Source organism: Lutjanus erythropterus, chromosome 6 (genome assembly GCF_056507025.1).
Source record: "Lutjanus erythropterus isolate fLutEry1 chromosome 6, fLutEry1.hap2, whole genome shotgun sequence".
Lineage (NCBI taxonomy): Eukaryota > Metazoa > Chordata > Actinopteri > Lutjaniformes > Lutjanidae > Lutjanus > Lutjanus erythropterus.
This window is the reverse complement of record NC_139322.1, coordinates 816701-842360: the sequence shown is the minus strand read 5'-3', so window position 1 is coordinate 842360 and position 25660 is coordinate 816701. Positions and strand designations below refer to the sequence as shown.

The window sequence follows — 25660 nt, the reverse complement described above, 5'->3', positions numbered from 1 at the left end:
GTTCAGGCTGAAAAATACAGAAGTACCCTTTAAGTTTTATTTATTTTTCTCAGTTTAATAGAAGATGATTCCAGAGTCTGATCCTTCAGTTCATAAAAAGATTTAGATGGATATTGATGAGATGACTGCAGCTCCATACATAATAAATAAATAAATGATACTGATGAAGTGCTGTCTTATATAATGTGCAGGTTTAGCTAGTCGCCCCAAATCTCGTTTGATTGGATCAATTTATGTAACTGCCCCCAAATTCAAGAGCAGACATAAAAAATATTTTCACAGGAAGAAAAGAGAGATTTTCAGATAAGAATACTCCAGAATGATTTTAACACGATTACAACTTAGAAATGTATTTTTAAATAATTCATACTGTTTATGTTTGTGTTTTTTGCAGAACTGCAGGTTTTTATAGAAATGAAGAGAAGCTGAAGTTTGTGTGAAAGAAGGAAATCAGTCTGAAAACTGATGAATGATTTGATCAAACAGGATTTCTAATTTGTACTTAATAAACAGCGGTATGGTCCTTTAATGCTGCCTGTCTTTAATAAATCAGAGACTCCGGTTGTAATTTGGGTCTCATGTTTATTTCAGCAGCGTTATGACGACAGATTTTATGTAACCGAAGAGGCGGGAGGTGAATGTGCGTCCCTCCATCAGCCGGCGTCTCCTCCGTCCTCTGAGCGAATGAAAAGTCTCATTTCACTTCTTGATTCATATTTAATCCCGTCTTTGTCTGACTGAACGCAGTGAAGGACATGACTGAAGAAAAAAGGAGAAACCGTCTCCCTCTCTGTCTCACGGTCAAACGTTTGGAGGGAAAAGAAAAGAAAAATCTTTTTTCATTAAAGAAATCATTAATCAAAGAAAACATGTAGAAGGAAATGCAGAATAATGATCAGCTTTCTGCATCTGAATTTATTTATATTTTATATTTTATTACTATTTAATTTAAAAGTAAATTTTTATTCTTACTGGCTGTGAAGAATTTGAAAATGTTGTTCTAATTATAAAAGAACTAATAAAAAGTACAACTCACATATGAATGTCTGTATCTACAGTCAGTGTTTGGTTTGTCCAATCAGGGCTTCTGTAGAAACACGGCGGTTCAACATTGTGGAAGAAGAGCTGTGTGATTTTTGATGTTTTGTGATTTTGGACGTTTTGTGATTTTGGACGTTTTGTGATTTTGGACGTTTTGTGATTTTGGACGTTTTGTGATTTTGGACGTTTTGTGATTTTGGATGTTTTGTGATTTTGGACGTTTTGTGATTTTTGATGTTTTGTGATTTTGGACGTTTTGTGATTTTGGACGTTTTGTGATTTTGGACGTTTTGTGATTTTGGATGTTTTGTGATTTTGGACGTTGTGTGATTTTGGATGTTTTGTGATTTTGGATGTTTTGCAGGAAGTTAAATGATCAAATCTGCTCCAGAGTTTATGTTTGATAAGAGTCTCGGTCTCAGACAGGTGAGAGACTGCAGTAAAGGTGAGCAGTAAAATATTATAAATACAGCAGACGCTGTCCGTGTCCGGAACACGTGAAAATCCAAAGCCGTGCCGACCGCTCGCCGTCGAGGCTGCGGCTGCTGCGTGTGGGAGGACGAGGACCCGTCCTTCATCACAGCGTCCAGCTTTCAGTTGATTTGTTGTTCTGGATGATTTTTGGCTCCAAAACAGTTTCAGATGAGACTTAATGAGAGAAGAATCTAAGAGTTTAAAATAATGTTTTAAAAGAAGCACAAAGAAATGTTTGATCTGTGATGTTAATGATAAACTGTTTGTTTCTGATCAATGAATGAAAACTCGCCTTCACTCTGAACTGGGGTGAGAGACATGAATGAACAATTAGTAACGCTCGCTCTCCCTCTCTCTCTTTATGTTGCTGGTATTTTAATTGGTGTGATGGAGCGTACATACACACACACACACACACACACACACACACCACACACACACACACACACAACAGGAGGTAACTGGGTCACAGTGCCACCAGGAAACTGGTATGAATGGAATCAAACTGGAATGATACTGGGACAGAGAGAGAGAGAGAGAGAGAGAGAGAGAGAGAGAGAGAGAGAGAGAGAGAGGGAGAGAGAGGGAGGGAGGGAGGGAGGATGATGAGAGCCAGGAGTTACATAACAACAACTCCCATCACACACTGAGATATTATACAAGGAGAGAGACAGACAGACAGACAGACAGACAGACAGACAGACAGAGACACAGAGGGACAGACAGAGACACAGAGGGACAGAGGGACAGAGGGACAGACAGAGACATGAGACAGCCATCATCACTTTTTCCCCTGTATGTACTATTAATTCATTTACACTGTTAAAGGTAGAGATGCACCAATTTCAATTTTCTTGGCCGATTCCGATTATTGTTCATAATAAAACACTGACTATTAAATATTCATTAAATATTATTTAAATTTCTCCAAAGTCCTCCAGGTTACAGTCAGGCCTTATTATAGTTTTACATTAAGATTTGTGGGATTTCGCGGGACGTGATTTCACGTGATCTCCTGTGGAAGCGGATGTAAACAAACCGGAGACGGACGCGGTGCAACAGTTTGCTGCAGTAAAACTTTGCCGTGAGAAAAACAGACGCAGAAGTTAAACGAGTCTGGATGAGAAAATGTTTGAGGAGACGCATCAACACAGGTTGTTTATTCTTCAGTCAGAACAGGAAGTGAGATTTGAACTGTCCCTCTGTGAACAGCAGTCTGCTGCTGGCTAACATTAGCATGAAGAGCTACAGAGAGCCGTGTGCACAGGGGAAGAAACACCTTTTATTTATCTGCATGTAACCATGGCAACAGGACTGATGCTTCAGGTTTCATTGGCATTTAAGTGACCAGTGAAACTGACCTGAATGATGTGATCAGCAGGTGAAGGAGAACTGAAGGTGAATCCTGTCAGCTCCTCTTAAAATAATGCTCACATTCCAGCCAATCAAATTCCAGTATTCTCTTGTCAGATAAATATAATGAAGCCTTCAGGATACACACACAGGCACACACGCACACACACACACGCACACACACACACACACACACGCAGCGCACGCACACGCACGCACACACACACACACACACAGAGCTCTCAGGTTATTTCAGAAGCAGCTCATGTATTGGCTGCTGATGATGTATGAGACACACACGACCGCCAGCTAAATGATGACATCACTGATGACACAACCTCCAATAAAGCTACGCAGGTTAGCATTAGCCTGCTGCTGCTGCTGCTGCTACACACACACACACACACACACACACACACACACACACACTGGTCTGTTGTGCTGTGTTAGCCTAGCATGAAAACATGCAAGCTGCTGGTGAGTCATGACTGCTGCAGAGAGAGAGAGAGAGAGAGAGAGAGAGAGAGAGAGAGAGAGAGAGAGAGAGATGGAGAGGGGAGGGGGCAGTAACACACACACACACTCAGAGCTAAGTGGTGTAATGCTGTTAGCTTGTCAGTAACTCAGTGCTGATGGGATTACAGAGCACTATGGCCTCATCACAGGCAGCTCCAACACACACACACTGAAACACACACACACTGAAACACACACACCGGCTGCACACAGCACAGCCTCCATCCTCACACACTCCTGTTTTATTCAAAAGCACAAAACTTTATTCTCCAAAGTTTCCAAACATATCAGAATATCTCCTGATAAACAGATTCTGAACATCGTTCTCTGACTCCGCACAGTTCGTCGAAATTTTAGCGCAATACGACTTTTTTGCATTTTTCAAATCTCAGGAGGTGCAGTATTTGTTAAGGGCAAAATGTGTCTTTAAACATTTAAATGAATGAATGTGGTGAGGCAGAGACGTCCTGTCCTACACATCAGACCCTACAGACAAAAAAAAATCATTTTAACATGTTTTTGAAATTAAATATGTTTTCCGGATCATTCAGTTCTACTGTCCAGACGTACAAATGTTGACGCAGTCATCTGAGACGCCGTGCGCTCAAACTAATGAACTTTAACAAGCAGTCACCAGTTCTTCATGGACTGTTCTGGGTCGTCTCATCTCAGACTGCACTACCTTTTCACTGCTCCCCTGAAAGCCTCCTTTGAGATATTCAGAGGGAGCCCAAATAATAACCAATAATCAGTTTGAATCTTTTATTTTAATTTTTTTTTTTTTAAGTCTAAATTCTCTGATTTCATCTTCTTCAATGTGAATATTTTACATTAAACTGAATATATTTGAGTTGTGGACAAAACAAGACATTTCAGGACGTCATCTTGGACTTTGATCAACATTTTCTGACATTTTTTGGAATCGTAGTAAAGAAAAAGTGGAAACTCTAGAAGAGAAATAACTTCAGCACAAACACAACACGGCTTTTAAGACTTTTAGAGGTGAATGACGTTTTCCCTTCACTTCAGAATCAGTGAGGACCGAGAGTGAGACGGACAGAGTCAGGACAGGATGGGGCGAGTGAAACCGTGAAGAATTAAGCCTGGAGCAGGTGAGACGGAGCAGGACATCATCCTGTCCCGAGTGGTGTCAGATAACACGTCCAACACGTGGTCCGTTAGGAGTTGAAAGTGAGACAGAAACAGAAATAGCGCCGTATAGCCGCAGTTAGCTCGTTAAGCTGCAGCGCTGCAGTGAGTTAGCTAAGCTGGCTAATCCGGGGTAAGTCACTGGGCTAAATACTGACAGGCTGACAGGGCTAATGACAGAGCACAAGCACCACCATCGTCATCATCATCATCATCGTCAGACTCATCATCTTTTCTCTTCATTCTCACTGCTGTTTGGAGGCGGTGGCGTTCGTGTACGAATGGATCCTAAGCATGAAAAGGGAAATGAGGACTGAGAATAGAAAATGGTTTTACTCACTTTTCTTCTTTGTGTCTATTTGAATTGACTTTTTGTTCATTAAGCTGCTTCACATTTTGCATCATTAATCAGAAGCTGTAATGTTGCAACAATTCAACCAATCCTTGTGAATTCTGCACGGCCTTGCAATTTTGTTCAAATCTGCAACTTTTCTGCAAATTGATCCAATCATTGTAGATTCCTGTGAGTTCCACCAATCACAGCAGTCACCTGTGTAAATGTCAACGTCATCAACGTTCTGTGCACTTTTTTTTTTATTATTTTGTGCTGTTTTGAGTTTGAGTTCCAAAAAGATTTTGTCTCTTTGTGTAAAACCCCCAGGTGAACATCTTCCCTCACAAATAAAGCAGATTTTGTAAGAATCTTTGAACTCCTGAGTTTTTCTGGTGTGATTACTTAAAGCACTGAGAACAGAGTGCAGTTTTATTCTCCCTGGAACAAGCTGCCTCTTGCTTTTAATGAATTATCCAAAAAAATCGGCAACTTTTTTGCAGGTGTCTCTTGGTCCTTCAGTCTCATCACAAAAAATGTCTAAAAACATGTCGTGAAATCAGGCATGTTTGGCTGCAACAATTCCCAAAAACCGGCCATGAAATCCTGGAGGAACTGATTAGTCTCCTGAAATTAAAAGAGAAACTAACATTCAAAAATGAGTTCTGCATTCAAAATAGTCAGCTGGAGGCTGCAGGGACACTGCAGCTTCATGAGCACAAGACCTGACAACTGTAAGTTTAGAACTGTCACTGCTGCCTTATCAGTTATAAACATCTACTCCTTACAAAAGCTTATTAATGATTTATTACCGCTCATAAACAGACACTGACTCATTCAGAAAAACATTCAGCATTAATTTTATCTCTAGTTGACGTGACACGGCAAATGAAAAGCTGTTCCACCAAAGAACAGAATCCACACACGGCTCTGATTGGCTGGTTGGTCTTCGGGTGCAGACTTGGGACTCGAGCCTGACCACAAACTGAACGAACAAACGCATTAAGTTGAAGAATGAATTGATGAGGTTAATAGTTTAGTTCAGTTTGTGTCCTGGAGTGTTTTGTAGGTAACAACTTCTTCGGCTCGGCTCGACTCTGATCTGCTGTCAGCTGACACAGGATCCCACCGGCTGGATCCAACCAGCTTTAATCAAGATTCAAAGATTTATTCACACACGGTCGGACACAACGCGGCGTGGAGCGAGATGCCGACAGCTGATTATACCTCTGTTTATGTTAAATACAAAACAACTGATCGATTATTGGAAAAATCATTGCCTGATTGATCACTAGTTGAAAAACAGGTCCAAACCTGTTTGAACCTATTTTTCAATTGAAAAGATAGTGGCAGGATTAATTATCTCCATTTTCTGACATTTTTTTTAAAATGTCTTATTTCTAAAGCCAAAGAAATTTTACAGCGACAGAAAAACAGAGAAAAGCAGCAAATCGATAAACTGCAGCCTGAACAAGTCTGCAAACTACCAACGAACAAAATGGGATGCAGTCCACAAAGACAAGGAAATACCAGGAGGCAGAAGAGACAGTTTAACTGTCTGCCAAACACTTTCTGCCAAATGCTAACTTAGCTTAGCTCAGTTTAGCTTCCCACTGGCAGATCGACTGGCCCACATACCTGAATAGAAAGACTGATTAGCTCACCTGTGCTGAACATGACTCTGCACCTCTGAGCTGAGGTCAACGAACTCCTGCTGAAGGCTTATAAACTCTGAATCGCTGCCGATTTATTATTAATAGTCAGACATTAAATGATTATGCAAAGATGTAACCTCATTCATCAACCAAAGTAACCTGATGCCAAGTAGCATCGGAGCGTCTCCAGTCAAATCACACCTGCACTCAATCCTCAAAACTTTTATATGATGCTGCTCACAGCCAATCACAGGTAGTGTTCTTCAAAAAGAAAGAAGAAGTTAGTGTTTTTACACGTCTTTTTTACTTTTGATTACACAACGACGACGTCATACAAAGTGACCGTATGTGCGGCAGAACCAACAGTTGGCATGGAGGACGTCTGATCGTGACTTACTGCTCGAAACACAACGAACAAAAGGCCGATAAAGATTTTTTTAAACGTTGGCTGAAACAAAATGTTGTGAGTATTTTCACCAAAGTTTGACCAAAGTTTGCGCAGCCAGCAAAAAACACTAACAGCATCAGAAAAGTGAATATTTGACTCCGATCGGATCAAAACATTGACTGAATGTGAATCAAACGCTGACTAATCTGAAACGTTCAGCACTGAACTGAAAGTCCCTAAAAGTTTGTGTGCTTTTGTAAAAGTTCCAGCGCGTGACGTTCCCTAAAACAACAAACTGTGTTTTGTACATTTGTGTTCAGATTAAACAAACAAGATATATCATGTTAATTATTGAGCTTCAGAGGTGTCACTCTATTTTTGAACTTTGAACATTTATTTTGTTTTCAGTCTCCTCGTGTCGACACCAAACATTAACTGTCATATCTGCACTCAGAACACAGACGTCAGACTGATGTTCATCCTGTCGTCTGTCAGACAGAAAGAAAAAGTTCACTTCATTAAATGTTCAACTCTTCCTGTCATGTTTGACTCAGACAGTAAATTATTTTCATTTTTATTATTTCCTTTTCTGACTGTTGTTCAGATAATGAAGTAAAAAACAGCCTTGCGTTTGTTGTGAGTACAGATGTTCACTGAAATGAAAACCAGGGTCAGAATGACCACAGTGACACGGGTCAGCAGAGACACCACCCCTTACTGATGCTCATCATCTTTAACCAGATGGTTTATTGGCTCAGTGAAACAAAAACATGCAGAATAAATTAAACCACATTGATTTTATGAAACAAAAACTTTTCAGCACATCTGAAACTCCAGAGAGACTGAACTTCATCTGATCCTGCTGAATCGTCCAGTTTCACTCTGACACGGATACAGAACTGATCCTGACGCAGCTGTCAGATCACACGTACCGCTGTGACTTTACCTCAATGACCACTTCAAATCTCTGTAACCTCTCAACGATAAACCCCTCAAGGATCCCTGGAACATTTCTGGACACCCCAGCAAAGACCACAAGAACCACTGTGACCTCCTCCAGGACTCCTGTAGCCCATCAAAGACCTTCAAGACCCTTTAAGGATTCCTGGAATCTCCCAAAATACCCCTAGAACGTTTTCAAAGAACCTTAAAAACTCCTCTTCAATGGTTCAATGGTCGCTGGCACCGAACACAGATGTTGACTAGAAATATTTAAAGATGACTTTTTATTTCAGACTAAATTATGCGAAGAAAAAAAAAAAAAAAAAAAAATTACAATCTGTGTTGATGAAATATTCTGTTTGGCGGTTAGATCACAGTAATCAGCCGTCTCAAAGTGATAATAAATCTCGCTAACGTTAGTTTAGACCAAAAGCTGCTGCTGGCCTCATCTTCATCACCAGGTGGGAAGAAAAGACGACCTGTGGACACTTTTCTCTTAAATTCACACGCCTGAAAACACGCCTGAAAACACGCCGTCCTGCAGCGTCTGCCAAAGTAAATATCAGTCTAGGGCTGCCTAGACTGACATTGCATTTTTTTTTAACCCTGCGATATATATTTTTTTATTTTTATTTTTTCACTTTATGTTACTGCTGCCATCTTTAGACAGTTAACCTGCGCTGATCTTGCGACTCACTGCGTATGCAGGGGCGTGGTCTGCTTTGGCAAACTGATAAAGAACGATTGTGATTGGTGGATCGCTGCGCGCAGTGTGTGTCAGGTACCCTTGAAATTAGCTGAGAACAGGTTTAGTTCGTTTGCCTCCTACATCACAGGACCTGCAGTGTGACTATTGCGCACACGTACGTTGCCATGACGATGCTCAAACGATATATTGTGCAGCTCTACATCAGTCGTGTCAGTTAATTGATTTAATAATATAAAGTTTGTTCGTTTAAAATTAGCTCAAAGTTTGCAAAGACAGTAACGTCCATTAATGGTGACTAAACCCTAATAAACCTAATAATAAAACCTGAATTGTGATTAAAATATCGACTAAAATTTAATTAAAACCTGATGAAAATATTGACAAAAATGTGGCAAAAACTGACTAAAATCAGACTCAAACATCAACGACAATATGACTAAAGTTGGACTAAAACAGACTAAAACTGTGACTGAAATTAAACTGAGTTCTGACTAAATCTGGACTAAAACAATTTTCATTAAGCAACTCAGACAAACTAAATAAAATATTATTGTCCAAATTCGCACTGCTGTCCACTGGAACCACTTCCTTCATGTGAATCATCCTCAGAAAAGTCCAGGACCTCCTCAGCCTCTTGAAGGCGTCCTAAAACCTCCTCAGTGACCTTCAAAACATTTTCAAGGACATATTAAAAAAGAGACGACGAACAGGGAAAGAAAAACAGAGACAGGACCTCGTCAACAACCTTATTCTTCAACCACGAGCTAAAACAACCACAACAAGAGAAAAAATCTGATTGGCTGGCAGACCGGAGTGTCCACAAACTTTTGGCCATATAGTGAACAAGGAGAGAAGAAGAAGAGACGAGGAAACAAGGAGATGAGGAAACAAGGAGAGGGGGAGAGGGGGGAGCAGTGAGGTCTGTCAACAGGATTAAAAGATTACAGGCCACTCCTGTTAATCTCTCGTCCACGTGGTGAGAGGGATGATGATGTCACACTTGGCAGCCACTCATCACACACACACACACACACACACACACACACTAACTGTCGTGAAACCATAGCCATCCCTTGACCTTTGACCCTGACCATAATAATAGCTCTGAACATAACTGCAGCCCTGACCTGTGACCTGAGCAAAGGTTCATTACCATGGAAATGTGCGGCAGAACATGAACACCTGAACCGACCAATGAGAGCGCCTGTCTGACAGCTGACACCTGATCAGCTCCAATCAGGTCAATTAGCCTGGTTAACCGCAGGGCCGATCAATACTGTGGTAACTGAGAGAAACTGCAAAGAATTAGTTCCCTGGAAGTTTTTCAGACCCTTGAACTGCTCTCAAGGATCCCTGGATCATTTACAGGGACCTCTAGAAACATTTCCTGGACGTCAGAGACCCCGGCGAGGACCGCCGTAACCTCTTAGAACGCCGAGAACATTTTCATGGATCAAAAGCAAACAAGATACTGGTACTCACTAACAGTTTCCTTTTCAATGTGGGCAAAAAAACGACCATGAATGGGTTTCAACTCTTAATTTGACTAAAACTGGACTAAAATCGAATTAAAACACCTAAAATGCGAGTAAAACTTTGACTATCAATAAATAAATATCATTATTAAGGTATTCAGTCAAAAATATTGTGAATTTGATTTTGTCCGTATCGTCCTGCCCTCACATGACGCTGTTTTAGAGGAAATGTGTATATGAAGATATATATCACGTAAAATAGCCTAAAGATATTGATGTGTTGTTTATAAGCCATGTCGCCTGGCAGCGGAACATCTCGCAGAACTTCTGCAACCATGTCGAGAACGCTGGAACCTCTTCACCTGCAGGAACGCTCAGTAACCGTCCAATCACACGCACCGGTCCAGACCCCTTCAAGGACCCTCAGATACTCAGACACTGAACTACATGCAAATAAACAAGAACACAGCAATAAAAAAACTCATCTCTGATTGGCTGACAGGTGTCAAAATCAATGCTCAGCTCAATGTTTATAACCTGCTGGTGACCATGGCAACAGCAATGATGCTTAACTAAGTGGTGAAACTAACTTGATCCTGTTTTAAACTGATTACAAAATCTGTTTTTATAAATATTATTCTATCATTAATCTTAATCCTCATAAATCCTCCACTGTGAGTTTTTCTCTTCTTCCAGAACAACATCCTGCCGTTTGATCAGCTGACTGAAGTCCTGACACACAATGCGTTCTGTTCCTGTGATGTGATTGGCTGTTTCACGATCAGTATCACTTCTATCACCAAACAACCTTATAAAGACGAGAGGACTGGACAAAATGTCCCCACTGAAACTCAAGCTGGTCCTCACAGACATAGAAGTCCAACCCGGCGGAGTGTGGACGCTCGCCGAGGACGTCACTGATCTCTGAAAGATGAACACTGAGCTGCAGGTCATTTTATAATCAGTGGAGCAGAGAATCACTCTGTGTGTGTGTGTGTGTGTGTGTGTGTGTGTGTGTGTGTGTGTGTGTGTGTGTGTGTGTGTGTGTGTGTGTGTGTGTGTGTGGCCTGTCCTTGGTAGAGTGACTGCAGTAGTAACACACACACACTGCAGGATAATAAATCTGAGCGACATTGTGGAGAGGAGAGAGGACAAGGAAGGAGGACACGACAATAAAAGAAAGGAAAGGAAAGAAGGACAGAGGGAAGGAGGGAAGGAAACTTAACAGCCCCTCCAGGATTCTGTGTGCTGTTTTGTGGTGTTTTTTTTGTGTGCGTCCTAAAATGTCTGATTTTGCCACAGCTTTTCTAAAAACTTGCGATACGTGTTGCAGTGTTTTGAGGTGCTTTATTTTCTATTTATTTATTTTGTGTAATTAATTAAAAATCAAAGGCAACTTCCAGTGAGAATTAAACAGCTGTCTCTTCTGAAGATTAGAAAAACTGAAATGAAGTACAGCTTCATTCCACAAAAAGAAGCACAACACGGAGAAATGTCAAGAACTTCGGTGCTTTTCAGTACTGTGACAAAATAAAAAATAGTAAATAACAAAACACTGAGTCAGTTCATTGATACCTACATGTATGATGTTTGTGCAGGGGACTGCTGCGATTGGTGGAACTCACAGGAAGCTACAGCAAGAAAAGCTGCAGTGATTGGACAAAGCTGCAAGTTCATGCAGAATTCACAGGGTTTGGTTGAATTTGTTAACTTTTGCGTTTGATTTAAGCACAATTTTTAGGTACCCTCATCTTCATTTTATATTAGTCTCTACTTCTACCCTGCCACGTCTTTGAGACAAATCAAGACAATAATATTCTGAAACAGGCCATTCTGCGTTATTAAAATCAATATCAGTTTAATTTTACGCTATATTTAGAATATCTTCACCTCTTTATCTTTCTGTCAGACAGACTTTTCTGACAGGAAACTACCGTTATATCAGACAAATATCTCTCTCTACAAACCAACCAAACTCCATTGACAAAATCAGTCATTTTATCTCACAGAACACAGGAGGTGTTGGTCTGCTGCTGCTTCATCTGTTAGTGTGTTTGTGTTGTTGTGTGACTTTGGTGTTTTAAAAACGTTCAGATTCACAGAAGTCACACAACACCACAAACAAACTTTACTAAAAAGAGTGCAGATGTGGATGTAAGTTACTAAAACTACACTTTTTGTCAGTGGAGTTTGGTTGGTTTGCAGAAAGTGATCTTTGGCTTATATGACAGAAAAGTCAGTCTGACATCTAAAGGTAAAGGTGGATAATACGCCGACTATAAATACATACCTCATACAACCAGAACTGTCCCTTTAAGAACCATCCCTGCTGGTGTGTTCAAGGACACTCTGACATTTAAGAGTCGCCTGAGGAAACACAATGCATGGATGATCTGTACAGCCTGACCTGTACCTTGAGAAACAGATTCAGGATCCTGAAATTATTTTTTATATAGAAAATAAACAGAAAATCATTGTTGCATTTGTGTAACTGTCCAATGTCCCCGAGAACAGCCAGTCTCAGTCAGACTTTAATGTGATCTGCTGTCAGGGAAGAAGACTAAAGTAGTGCAGAGACTGAGCAACATTACCATAGAGCTGGTTTAAAAAAAACACCAGAATGGTCCTTTAAAGACAGAGTTTGGCTTCAGTGCTTGTTTGATAAATCAGGTGTGAAGGAGGTAACCTTTACAGACGGACACAGAGTCAGTTACCAGGACATCAGCGTGTCTCTGTAATGTGAGAACTGAACCTTTCCTCTGTGATTTAACACGAGACTGACCTTCTCCTCCTCCTCCTCCTCCTCCTCCTCCTCCTCCTCCTCCTCCTCCTCCTCTATCTGTGTGAACATCCAGACCTTTCTCATCTCCCCTCTGTCCAGCTGAAACTGTGTGAACGAGACCTTTTCAGGTGAGAAGAAACATCTCCTTCTTTCCTTTGTTTCTCTCAGCAGTTTGTCTCCAAAGACAAAGAGAGAAGCTGAAAACAGTAAAAAGGCCAAACTTCTTCTGGCTTCAGCTTCTACATCGTGAGGATTTTCTGATGTTAGATCTCTGAGCATTAACTACCTGAAGAAGATCTTTCACTTTATAGAACAAAATGAGAAAATAACTGTCACGTTAATCAATAACGAAAATTGGTTGCAGCCCAGATTCAAACTGGCAAATCAGCTTCTGCGACACTGATCATGTGATCAGCTGTTAGAAATATGCTGACAGCTGCACCATCTATCACACACACACAGTTGGATTTGTGTGTGTGTGATGTGTTCAAGTGCTCATGTGAAGTTCCAACATAACAAGTGTCAGCTGCCAAACAGCTGCTCTCACCTGTCAGGGAATCAAACTGTGCTGTGCATATTTGTTTTTCACACACTTCAATTATACGGTTTATTATAAGTTATTAACCATTATTATTATTACTATTATTATTATTATTATTATTATTATTACTATTTAAAAGATTAAAGTCTAAACAAGCATCAGATTTGTCTTTTCTTCCAAACAACTTAAAGTTTTCGGTGTCTGTTAAGTATTTTAATTATATTTAATGACCTATAATTCAACATATTATTTAACTTTAATCTTCATATTATTATTTTCATATTATTTAACGGGTGACAGATGAGAAACAGTTTGTTAATCTTTAATCTGCCTCGAGGCTCCAGGTGGAAAAAAACAAACAAACAAGTCCCTGACATAAATGTATTAAATAAACTAAACTTTTTATTTAAAAAATTGCTGATCTTCTTTGTGTTTTTGCAGCACTGAGCTGAAATCTTCAGAGGTCATGTGACTGAGCTCACAGTGAGTCAATGAAACACCAGCAGAGATAATCATCCACCGACAAACCGCTTCAATCATAAAACTGCTGTTAATTATTAGAAAAGTCCTGTTTGTTTTCTTCCCCTCAGCTGTTGAATATGTCTGATGTGTGAGTTTTGATATTTACATGAAGGTGCTGCATCATGTTTCCTCTCTGCGTCTCTTTTCATTAATAAAAATAAAACATTCTCGTATCAGAAGCCGCTGCGTGTTTTTACATTTCATTTTCTCCTCTCAGTTTCATTTTTGAATGTTTTCTTTGTTTTTATTTGCTCTGATTATTAGTTTTCTTTCTTTGGAACTATGTGAATAAAAAGGCTACACTGATTGATTGATTGATTGATTGATTGATTGATTCTATACAGGCTTACAAGACACTAATAAAGTTTATAATTTTAGAGGAAACAGAGGTTCAAAGTCTTCTGGCAGTAAAAGTAAGATAGTAATAAAATAGAAATGAATTTATCACAAGCTGTGCTGTTTGGAACATAAAGAATGGGGGTAACTGTTAAGAAAAGAAATGGAATGGGACCCAAAGTTTTAGGATAAAGGATGAGTGTGATACAGACATGAAGCAGTTTGAACCGTCAGTGACTGTGACTCACGTCAATTAAACTCACTGAACTACTGAAGATAAAACACACACACACACACACACACACACACACACACACGCACACACGCACACGCACACACACACACACACACACACACACACACACACACACACAGTTAACACTTCACACACTCACATCGACACACTGCATCTCAATTTCACCCCAAAGTGTGTAAAAGTCACATTTTTCCTCACTTATCAACGTGTAAATTACAAATGTGGACAAATTACATAGGAAACATCTGGTTAGATTTTCAAAACAAAGTGCCAATCCAATACTTATTACACTGTTAAAAAAAAAAAAAACTCCTCATGTCAAGGCAACTATCTTAACAGGATTTTGAATTTCAAATCAAAGTTTGGCCAATTTATAATCTTTTGTTGGGATAATTTACTTTTCTTCTTTAATAAACTGGAAGTTTTGGGTTTAGAAACCAAAATAAATTCTGTTTATTTAGGTTTCTCATTGTTTCTAAAAGTCAAATATTTAAGTTTCTTAAGAAGAAAAGTAAATTATGTCAACAAAAGATTAAAGGTTGGCAAAACTTCTTTTAGTTTATTAGAAAAGTTAATAGTTTGAGTTTGATTCAAAACTCAAAAATGGTTTCTTTGGTTTTTGTAAACTTTTTTTCCAGTGTCTAATACAGGATGTAGTCACATGACCAGCAGGTTTGTCTAATTTTATAATAATTTTAAAATAATTCATCAGCGCTGACGTTTGGTCTTCTGCTGTTTCTGCACCTTCGTACTGGGTTGTACTTTTCACGCCTGTGTGAAGTAAAACGTGACACTGACACAGGATCTGTTCTTGAACGGCGGCTCTGTTTCACACTTTGGCAGCACACAGTTTGTATATTTAGTAAAACACATCAGAGCAGGTAACAGTATCTTTGCACACATAAAGACGCACGTTAGCTACGCGGCCGACTCACACACACTAAAACGTGACAACACACGCACACTTCCTGCCAGGCCTCCAGCTCCTGTCACTCAGGACAATCTGTCATTCGTCAGTCTTTGTGAAAAGTTGAATCAAAGTGTGTTTGAACGCGTCACAGCTTCTTTTTGAGTGTAGCTGCTCTGTGTTGTCAGGATTCAAGTCTCCCTCTGAACGTTCAGTGAGGAGCTGCTGAGTCCGTCAGCAGAGTGGAAACTCAGCGGCAGTAAAAACAGAAATTATTATCTCTGTAAAATATGATCCAGTTTCCCCCAATCAGTGAACAGAGTCACAGATTCCTGCAGGGGTGACAGATTTTTTTAGTCAAACCCTGAAGTTAGCATAGCTCTGGTTGCCTCCACAAAAAGCCAATGGGAAATTTTTATTCTTTTATTTTTCTTTTCTTTCTTCTTCTTTTTTTTGGATCAGTGCAGAAAATAAAAAAGTTTTTGATACTGACAAGTTTTGTTCAGCAAAATAATCTTCACTAATGGACACCAGTTTGTCGTTTTTGAAGTGTAAACAATCAGCAGGAGTGAAAAGCTAAAGTTTTCTGCAGGACACGTAAAAGCTTCTGAACTGAGGAGTGGGATATTTACTGACATATTTTATGCTCTTAATTCAGAAAAATTCAGAAAAAAGCCCACTGAGCTCCAGACGTGGGAAGCGGAGGTGCTAACATGCTAACTCAGAGCTCACTCCTGCAGCGCTCTGTGAACTCATGTTTTTCTGCAGCAGCATTAATCAGCCCATCCAACGCTACATGTAGCTAACGTTAGCTAACTGTTGAAGCAGTCGACTGCAAAATGCAACGAACATAATCTGCTGTCACAGATGCAACTTTTCAACAAACTGTATTCATTCTAACCCGTGAACTGGTAACCATGGTAACCATGGTATTTTGAGGAAACAGAACAAGACACACTGACATGACTGGATTTTTATAGAAAACAAATATACAAAGAAGTGGATGTTTTGTACTTTTTGCAATCTACTCTTAAAGGTAGAGTCAGTAGGATTTGTGTCTGAGCTGTCTGTAAACGCATCAGGACGGTTTGGTTGCTGAAACGTCCCGAGCAGCAAAACAAGGAGAAAAAATAAGGAAATACAGGCAGAGAGCTGCAGGACGTCTGCAGGATGTCTGCAGGATGTCTGCAGGACGTCTGCAGGATGTCTGCAGGATGTCTGCAGGTACACACACTGACAGAGGGTCAGACGTTTGTAATACGGATCCATACATTGTTTTGTTTTGTTATTATTGTTTTTAGGAAAATGTTGCAGATCATACATTTAAATAGGCGCATATATGACTGGGGATGTGATACAATTCAAATAACAATTAAAAAAAATACTCTAAGCTAATAGCTAGATAAAGGGGTGGGGCTTCAGTTGGAAATGGGCGTGGTTTAAGCTATCTTTCTGTAGAGTAGCTGTGTGTGTGTGGTTCCTCACCTCCTCCGTTCTTGTAGCACAGGTAGGGGAACCTCCACACGTTGCCGAGTCCTACGGCGAAGCCCACGCAGGACATGATGAAGTCCATCTGCCGCGTCCATGTCTCCCGCTCCTGGTATCCTGGCCCCGCCCCCGTCACCACGCCCGCTTTCTTGTCCGGTCCGGTACAAGCACTGGCACCGGACCCCGCCGCCGTCAGCGGGACGAGGCTGCCGTTAGCGGCTGTGGGGGGGTAACCGCCGGCACCGCCGCCGCCGCCATTAGACAGGAGGAGGGGACTCTTCTTGGTCTCGTCCAGGAGAACCAGAGAGCAGGAGGAGGCTGGCAGGGTCTGTTTCTCCATCACCAACAGTCCACAAACCAGTCAGGAAACAGTTAGTAAATGCTCCCTTTAAGTCCTGCAAGTTTTTTTTTCTGTTTCTCTTGTTTCTGTCCCCCAAAATCAGTTAGAACACCAGTTACAAACCAATCAGGAAACAGTCAGAAACCAGTCAGGAAACAGTCAGAAACCAGTCAGGTGTAGGTCCAAATTTCTCTCTTAGGTTTCCTTTAATTCTTGCAGGTTTGGTCTGGTCTTTTCCAAGTCACTCACGTCTTCTGTGTCCCCAAAACCAGTAAAAAAAAAAAAAAAAAAACAGTCAGTAAAAGAGCAGTCCCTTTAATCAGTTTGTTCTTATTTTTCCTTAAATCTTCCTCACTTTCACTGAGAGTCCCAAAACCAGTCAGATACCAGTTTAAAAAACACAGTAACAAACCAGTCAGAGAATCTCGTCCTTTCCCTTTAATTGTCTCTTTAAAGACTCAGATTTTTTTGTCCCAAAATCTGCCTTCCTCACCTTTTGTTCACCCCAAGAACCAGTCAGACACCAGCTGAGAACCAGTAAGAGACCAGTGAGGAACAGATGAGTCAGTGAGTGAGCAGCAGGTCCAGCAGGTCCAGCTCCGTCCCGTTCAGATCTCTGCTGCTGCCTCCTTTATCCTCGCTCCTCTTCCTCCTCTTCTTCTGCAGTAAGAAGAAATTCTTCTTCTTCTTTTTCTTCTTATTTTAAGAGCGAGCTGCTGGAGGATCACGATGATCCAGAATCTGTTCTTTTATTTATTAATCTAATTTCATCCGGACGCATTCATTCAAAAATAGGACACAAATTCAAAAACAAAATGTCTTCTAGTAATAATCTGGAGACATTTCTTTTCTCGAATGGAAAACAAGAGAGAAAAATTTATACAAAGTAGAAAATAAAATGTGAAAATAAAAAATAAAGGGAATTACACCGACGATCGGACAGCGACCTTCAAAAACAATCCACGAAACACTTGAATGTGAGTCTGAAGAATCGCATGGGAACAGAGAGTCACGGAGGAGACGGCGGCCTGCTGGAAGACAGAGAGGACGGGGGGGACGACACGGTCACACCGAGTCTCCTGCTGGACACCGAGCGGCACAGCACGGCTTCAGTCCCGGCGGCGGGCGGCGGGCGGGCGGTGCAATCTGTGCAGGAATTGTTGCAGCTCCATCAGAGGAGGAGGACAAAAAAAAAACCGAGGCGACTTGAACGCGTCCGCGTCAGCTGTCAAATGTCCCGTTAGAGACACTCCGAGGTATTTAAAGTCCTCCTGCTGTCTGTGTGTCTGTCCGTCTGTCCGGCCGGCGGCTTTAAAAGGAGAAGCGGCTGCTGCTGGTGACGTCACGCACACGACCCCGCCCCCTCCGCCGCGCGCTCTCTCCCTCTCTGTGTATGTGGACGTCATCACGAACGCTCCTCCCTCTCTCTACCTTCACGACCCCCCTCCTTTTTTTTCTCTATGCCACTGACGTCACAGGGGTCCCCTCCATCCACACACACACACACACACACACACACACACACACACACACACACAGTCAGCTGTGAATGGATGAAGACAATCTGATTCACGGTGAGTTTGAGACAGAGAGACGGACTAATGGAGAGGTGAGGACGAGCCCCGTCCTGTGGACGACTGTGAGACAACTGACTTCAGAAAATATGACCTGCAGTCGCTGTTGGACTGAACGTCTCAGGAAACTGAATGTCGTGATGCACTTCATCACGTTTTGTCCACTGGATGGACACAAACACATACTGTCCCATAGAAGGACACTTTTTCAGAATATGTCCACTGGATGGACACTGAGAAGGGGACTTTATCATATTCTGTTTCCCTCCAGACACATTAAAATACATTCAAAGAGAATGATGTCAGATTCAGTGCATTTCTGCAGTTTCATGCTGAAACATGATTCCTGGAAAAATATTTATAATAAAATGAGATAATCATCCCAAACAGCTGATTTCAGCTGAAGGTCACAACGTGTTGATTTCTTTTTGTTCACGGGTGGATGTTCTCTCCAGCCAAATATAAGAACATGATGTTATCAGTTACGTTCTTCTGGTTCTGTCATACTGTGTACAGTAACATCACAACTAGAACTGTAACCCCTCACACACTGCAGAGCTGTGTCCTGTCCTCTTCTGTCTGTCTGATAATGAGACTAAAAACAGGAGACTGAAATCACTTCTGTTCCTGTAAATCTTCTGCTAAGACGTTCTACATGTTTCAACACAGTTTCTGCAGAAACAAATCAAGTTTTCCGTCGTTCTGTTCTGAGGAGTTTTGGAAACAGCGTGATTTAAAACACTGCAGAGGAAAAGTGTTTTGGTGAAAACACCTCATGGACTGTAAACTGCATCAAAAGCAACGAAAAATGATCCACAGAGACTCAGTTTCACTGAGTGTGAAGAGTTCTGATAATGTGACTGAAACGGCATCAAAAGCAGACGTGACGCACGACACGCTGAATATGAATATAAAAGTTTTTCATTGAATTTAGCCAAAGAATTTTCAACATAATAGCTATAAGTGTTGTTTTGTTTTGTTTTTTTTGTTGTTGTTTTTTACCTTTATTTAACCAGGAAAGTCACTAAGAACAAATTCTTATTTACAGTGGCAAAAGTGGAAAAGGAAAAGGGGGCGGGACTAAAAGTGTATCAAAAGGTAAAAGACAGAAACACACAACAAGCATTATAGAAAAGACAAACAGTATAACACAGCAACAGACAGCAACAACAAAGTATCAACACATGCAACAAGCTGAACAGTCACACAACCAGCGACAAAACAAACAAAAACAAAGCAGGAAACAGTCAACAGAACAAAGCAATGCAACAAATAACAACAAACAACAAGACAGACTCACAAAACAACAACAGCAGCAAAAACAACAGAGAGCAGCGACAGACAGAAGTTTTCAAAATGTTAGTGGGTCAACAAACAGCTGCAGGTGCAACTGTTTCTAATAAAAGAGAGCAGAAGGTGATGACAGACGACAACACAGCGCACACACACACACACACACACACACACACACACACACAGCAGAAATGACATTACTACAATAATATCCAAAGTGCAAATAATTGAGCCTCTGACTGTTACGTGTGCAGAAACATCCTGACTATGCAAACAAAAACAACATCGACAGTAATCAGTTCAAGTTTACTTTTCTGTTGAGGAGCTGAAGTCAACATCTGTCAGTAACTTTACCTCACAGAACACAGGAGCTGTTGGTCCTCTGCTAAACCAATCAGTTTGTTTCTGTGTGACAGAGGAAGTTAAGAGACAACGGAGAGTCGTCCCCGTACACACCAAACCACCAAAACACCAAAACACCAAAACACTAAAACACTGAACCACCAAACCACCAAACCACCAAACCACAAAACCACCAAAACACCAAACCACCAAACCACCAAACCACCAAAACACCAAACCACCAAACCACCAAACCACCAAAACACCAAACCACCAAACCACCAAAACACTAAAACACCAAACCACCAAAACACCAAACCACCAAACCACCAAACCACCAAACCACCAAAACACCAAACCACCAAAACACTAAAACACCAAACCACCAAACCACCAAAACACCAAACCACCAAACCACCAAACCACCAAAACACTAAAACACTGAACCACCAAACCACCAAAACACCAAACCACCAAACCACCAAAACACTAAAACACCAAAACACCAAAACACTAAAACACTGAACCACCAAACCACCAAACCACCAAACCACAAAACCACCAAAACACCAAACCACCAAACCACCAAAACACCAAACCACCAAACCAAACCACCAAAACACCAAACCACCAAAACACTAAAACACTGAACCACCAAACCACCAAAACACTAAAACACTGAACCACCAAACCACCAAACCACCAAAACACTGAACCACCAAACCACCAAAACACCAAAACACCAAAACACTAAAACACTGAACCACCAAACCATCAAACCACCAAAACACTAAAACACTGAACCACCAAAACACCAAAACACTGAACCACCAAACCACCAAAACACTGAACCACCAAACCACCAAACCACCAAAACACCAAACCACCAAAACACCAAAACACCAAACCACCAAACCACCAAACCATCAAAACATCAAAACATCAAAACATCAACATCATCACACCCAGACCTAATCAACTGCTGGATCATTATCACATGTGCATGTGCGTGTGTGTGTGTGTGTGTGTGTGTGTGTGTGTGTGTGTGTGTGTGTGTGTGTGTGTGCGTGTGTGTGTGTGTGTGTGTGTGTGTATGTGTGTGTGAAAACTCAAAATTTCAAGGCAACTGTTATTTTCAGTTGTAGCCATTTATTTTCCAAGCACCCAAATAATGATAAATTGACCCTTCACTAAGCCCCGCCCTCCTTGGTTACTGTCACTACACACATCAAAGTTTCCATTCTGTCACTGTATTCATGCAGTTTACAGTGATAACAGCAGCAGATTTAACATGAAACTGGGACTAACTGATGAAACATGAGGTCTGTGATTCTTTAGAGAAATTAAACCAAAGCAGATTCTCATTTCCAGCTGATGACGGTGGATTTTCTAAAATAAAGACTCACAAGTAAATTTCAAACAAAACACTGAACCACCAAACCACCAAAACACTGAACCACCAAACCACCAAACCACCAAAACACCAAACCAGTAAACCACCAAAACACTGAACCATCAAACCACCAAACCACCAAAACACTAAAACACTGAACCACCAAACCACCAAAACACTGAACCACCAAACCACCAAAACACCAAACCAGTAAACCACCAAAACACTGAACCACCAAACCACCAAAACACCAAACCAGTAAACCACCAAAACACTGAACCACCAAACCACCAAAATACCAAACCACCAAAACACCAAACCACCAAAACACCAAACCACCAAAACACCAAACCACCAAACCACCAAACCATCAAAACATCAAAACATCAAAACATCAACATCATCACACCCAGACCTAATCAACTGCTGGATCATTATCACATGTGCATGTGCGTGTGTGTGTGTGTGTGTGTGTGTGTGTGTGTGTGTGTGTGTGTGTGTGCGTGTGTGTGTGTGTGTGTGTGTGTGTGTGTATGTGTGTGTGAAAACTCAAAATTTCAAGGCAACTGTTATTTTCAGTTGTAGCCATTTATTTTCCAAGCACCCAAATAATGATAAATTGACCCTTCACTAAGCCCCGCCCTCCTTGGTTACTGTCACTACACCCATCAAAGTTTCCATTCTGTCACTGTATTCATGCAGTTTACAGTGATAACAGCAGCAGATTTAACATGAAACTGGGACTAACTGATGAAACATGAGGTCTGTGATTCTTTAGAGAAATTAAACCAAAGCAGATTCTCATTTCCAGCTGATGACGGTGGATTTTCTAAAATAAAGACTCACAAGTAAATTTCATAAGTGCAGCTGCTGATGTAAGCTAATGCTAATGCTAACGTGACTTGAGTCAGCTGAGAGTCTCCAGCTGATGTTTTAATGTTTCCATCTGACACGTTTTAAAACAAGAACCCTGTCAAAGTGTTTATGTAAAGTTAGCTAACAGCTGCGTACATGATATAACATTAATGCTAACAGACTGAGCTAAGCTAACCCGACTTAGACCTGAGACAGCGAGCCACAGAGAGACACATCATCATCGACTGACTATTCTTCATCAGTCCACATCCTCCTCCTCAAACCCCCACAGAACAAATGATGCAGTGGGATCTAACTAAGCTAGTGTCAGTTAGCCAGTTAGCCATGCTAATGTTAGCTGTTTACGTTAGATCAGATGAAGAAGTTTAATCCAGTCACCATCTTTAATTGATACTTGCGGTCAAATTGTTCATTTCATTCTTCAAAGAGGAGAATCCAACAGTCTGTAACGAGCTGTTGTCTTCTAAAAACAAATTTTATTCATATTTTCATGAATCAACATCAGTTTGATGAAGAGATGATAATTAATCAATTATCAATTAATCAGTCATTAAGAATTTGGTTGATCAAGTAAAATTTTATTGATCTGCTGTCAAATAAAGATCTGAAACATAACAGGTTATTTTTATGAGTGCGTTCCTGTGACCTTTAAATCTTTAGATGTTTCAGAAGTTGAGACGCTGCTGAGAGAATAAAGTTCTGACTGAGAAGGAAAATGTGTCTGATATTGTTTGATAATAACAATTAATTGATCATTCATTTTTAACGCTGATCAATTAAAGAAAGTTTCAATCTGTTTTCAAAAAAACAGAAAAAAGCAGATCTGTCTGGAGCTGCAGATTTGAAAGACTTTTCTTTAAATCAAGAAGAAGAATCACCGACAGAACGACACCGAGCCACAGACACAGACTGAAACATGTTTTAGTTCACAGAATACTAAAACTTTTTTAATGGTGTGTGAGCCGCAAATCTTTACAGTTAGAGACCAACTTTACACTGTAAAAACATCGAAAACTCAAAATGCTGAGGAAACGTTCTGCAACAGATTTTTGAGTTTTGAGCCCAACTTAAACTTTTTGACTTTTTAAATAAAGTTTTTCCAAGCTGTAATATTTAGTTGATGATTTCCTTTTCGTCTTTAGATAAACTTCAATCTTTGAGTTTTAAAATAAAATTTTTCATTTCAAACATTAGTGACAGCGAGCTGTGAGCCTGATTTGTCTTTATTTTGGTGCCTGAAAATTTAATGGTTTTAATTCACTAAAATATAAAAACTTAAAACATCATCAGTTTCACTTCAGTGACTTTACTCAATTATTCTTAAATACAAATTTTGTGTGTTTGTGTTTATTTGGATGTAAAGTTCTGATTGTGTATTTTTATATTTGTGTCTTTCAGATGGATGCATCAAAGTAAAAAGTGGAGTTAAAATGTTCCAGTTAGATTCGATCACTGATCCACAACTGTTCAACATCAAGTCTGCAGCATTTTAACAAACACAAACACAAACACAAACACGTCTGTTTAGATCCGTGATGCAAAATAACCAGGGAGCTGCAGTTTTCATTCAGGACATTAAGACAGACAGACAGGAAGAGAGACAGACAGGTGGAGAGACAGACAGGAGGAGAGACAGACAGGTGGAGAGACAGACAGGAGGAGAGACAGACAGGAGGAGAGACAGACAGGTGGAGAGACAGACAGGAGGAGAGACAGACAGGTAGAGAGACAGGTGAGAAAAGAGGAGAGAAATCAGTGTCAGTCATTTGGAGGGATCTGACTAATACCTGGAAGTGACTGGAGGGTCTTAATACCTGACATCATGTGGACCCTGACTAAAACCTGACAGGGAATAAACAGCTCTGATTTGTAGCCTACCTGGACTGAAGTGACTGAATGGTCCAGACTACCACCTGGTTGACTGCAGGGTTCCAGCTAATACCTGGAAATGAACAGAAGGCTTTGACTTTTTGCAAAATGTTTGGAGGGCTGAAACTAATATCTGGAAATACCTGGACAGGTAGGTTTGTGTGAGATGTTGGTTAATACCCGACAGGAATTTAACCGACATGAAATACTGCTGGGTGCTGACTAATAACTGAACATGGACAACATTTGAAGAGTTGAAAACAAATACCTGAAGGAGGCTGGAATAGCTGGCATTGTGTGGAAGGTCCTGACTAATACCTGGCAGGGGTCGTGTCTCTTCCTCAGCTGTTTTCTTGCAGTTTGATCTTTTCTTTTCACTTTACTTCTGTCGTCTGTTTCTGGTGTGTTTTTCATGTTCACCTGAAGTTTGTTTCGCTTCTTTTCTTCTTTGAGCTCCTCAGGATGGAAACCAGTGAGACAGTCACCGTCTCCCTCTGGTGGCTCCATCATCAAACTACAACCAGCAGTTACTCCTCACCTCCAGAACACTGACGTTCATCTGAGCGACTGAGAAACCAGCTGGAATAAGATGAAATAAGATAAGACTGAACTTTATTCATCCTGAAGGAAGTTCTCGCACCAGATTGTTCCAAAGTTACAATAATATAAGAATAATAACAACAGATCATCAAATAAGGGAAATCTAGATATGAAACATAAAGAGTATGAGGAGTAAATGAAACGTGGCTGATAGAAAAACAATAGAATCAGTCAGAGTAGATAAATAGAAGAAGTAGTGAAGGCAGTTATACTGACATTTGTTTTGAGAGGTTTAAAAGTTATGTTGCACCAGAAGATGAATGACACATGATTTTATTTTCAGTCCTGCAGAGTTAAAACGAGGTTTCATCCTCCTCTTCCTCCTGTGATGAAGATCATTCCGTCTGAGACTTCCTGTTTGTGTTTTTAAAAGTTACGTTTCATCAGACTCTGTTTCCTCAGAATGAAAACTGATCAACAGTTTGATCTTTAGTTTTTCTTTTTGACTTTAATGTGTCAGAAAATTTACAGTTTTCAAAATAAAACAGTGCAGACGTTCATGTTAAAG

The 25660-nt window shown here is 40.5% G+C and overlaps 1 protein-coding gene across 1 annotated transcript in view; it reads right to left on the bottom strand.

Annotated features, from left to right (window-relative positions):
* Window positions 1-17256, bottom strand: part of slc6a8 (solute carrier family 6 member 8) — a 41055-nt gene extending 23799 nt beyond the window's left edge. Inside the window, exon 1 of the mRNA XM_084720141.1 lies at window positions 16863-17256. Coding sequence (XP_084576267.1) covers window positions 16863-17205 — 343 coding nt within the window. The 5' untranslated portion in view covers window positions 17206-17256. The remainder of the gene's footprint in view (window positions 1-16862) is intronic.
* Window positions 17257-25660: the final 8404 nt, after the last annotated feature.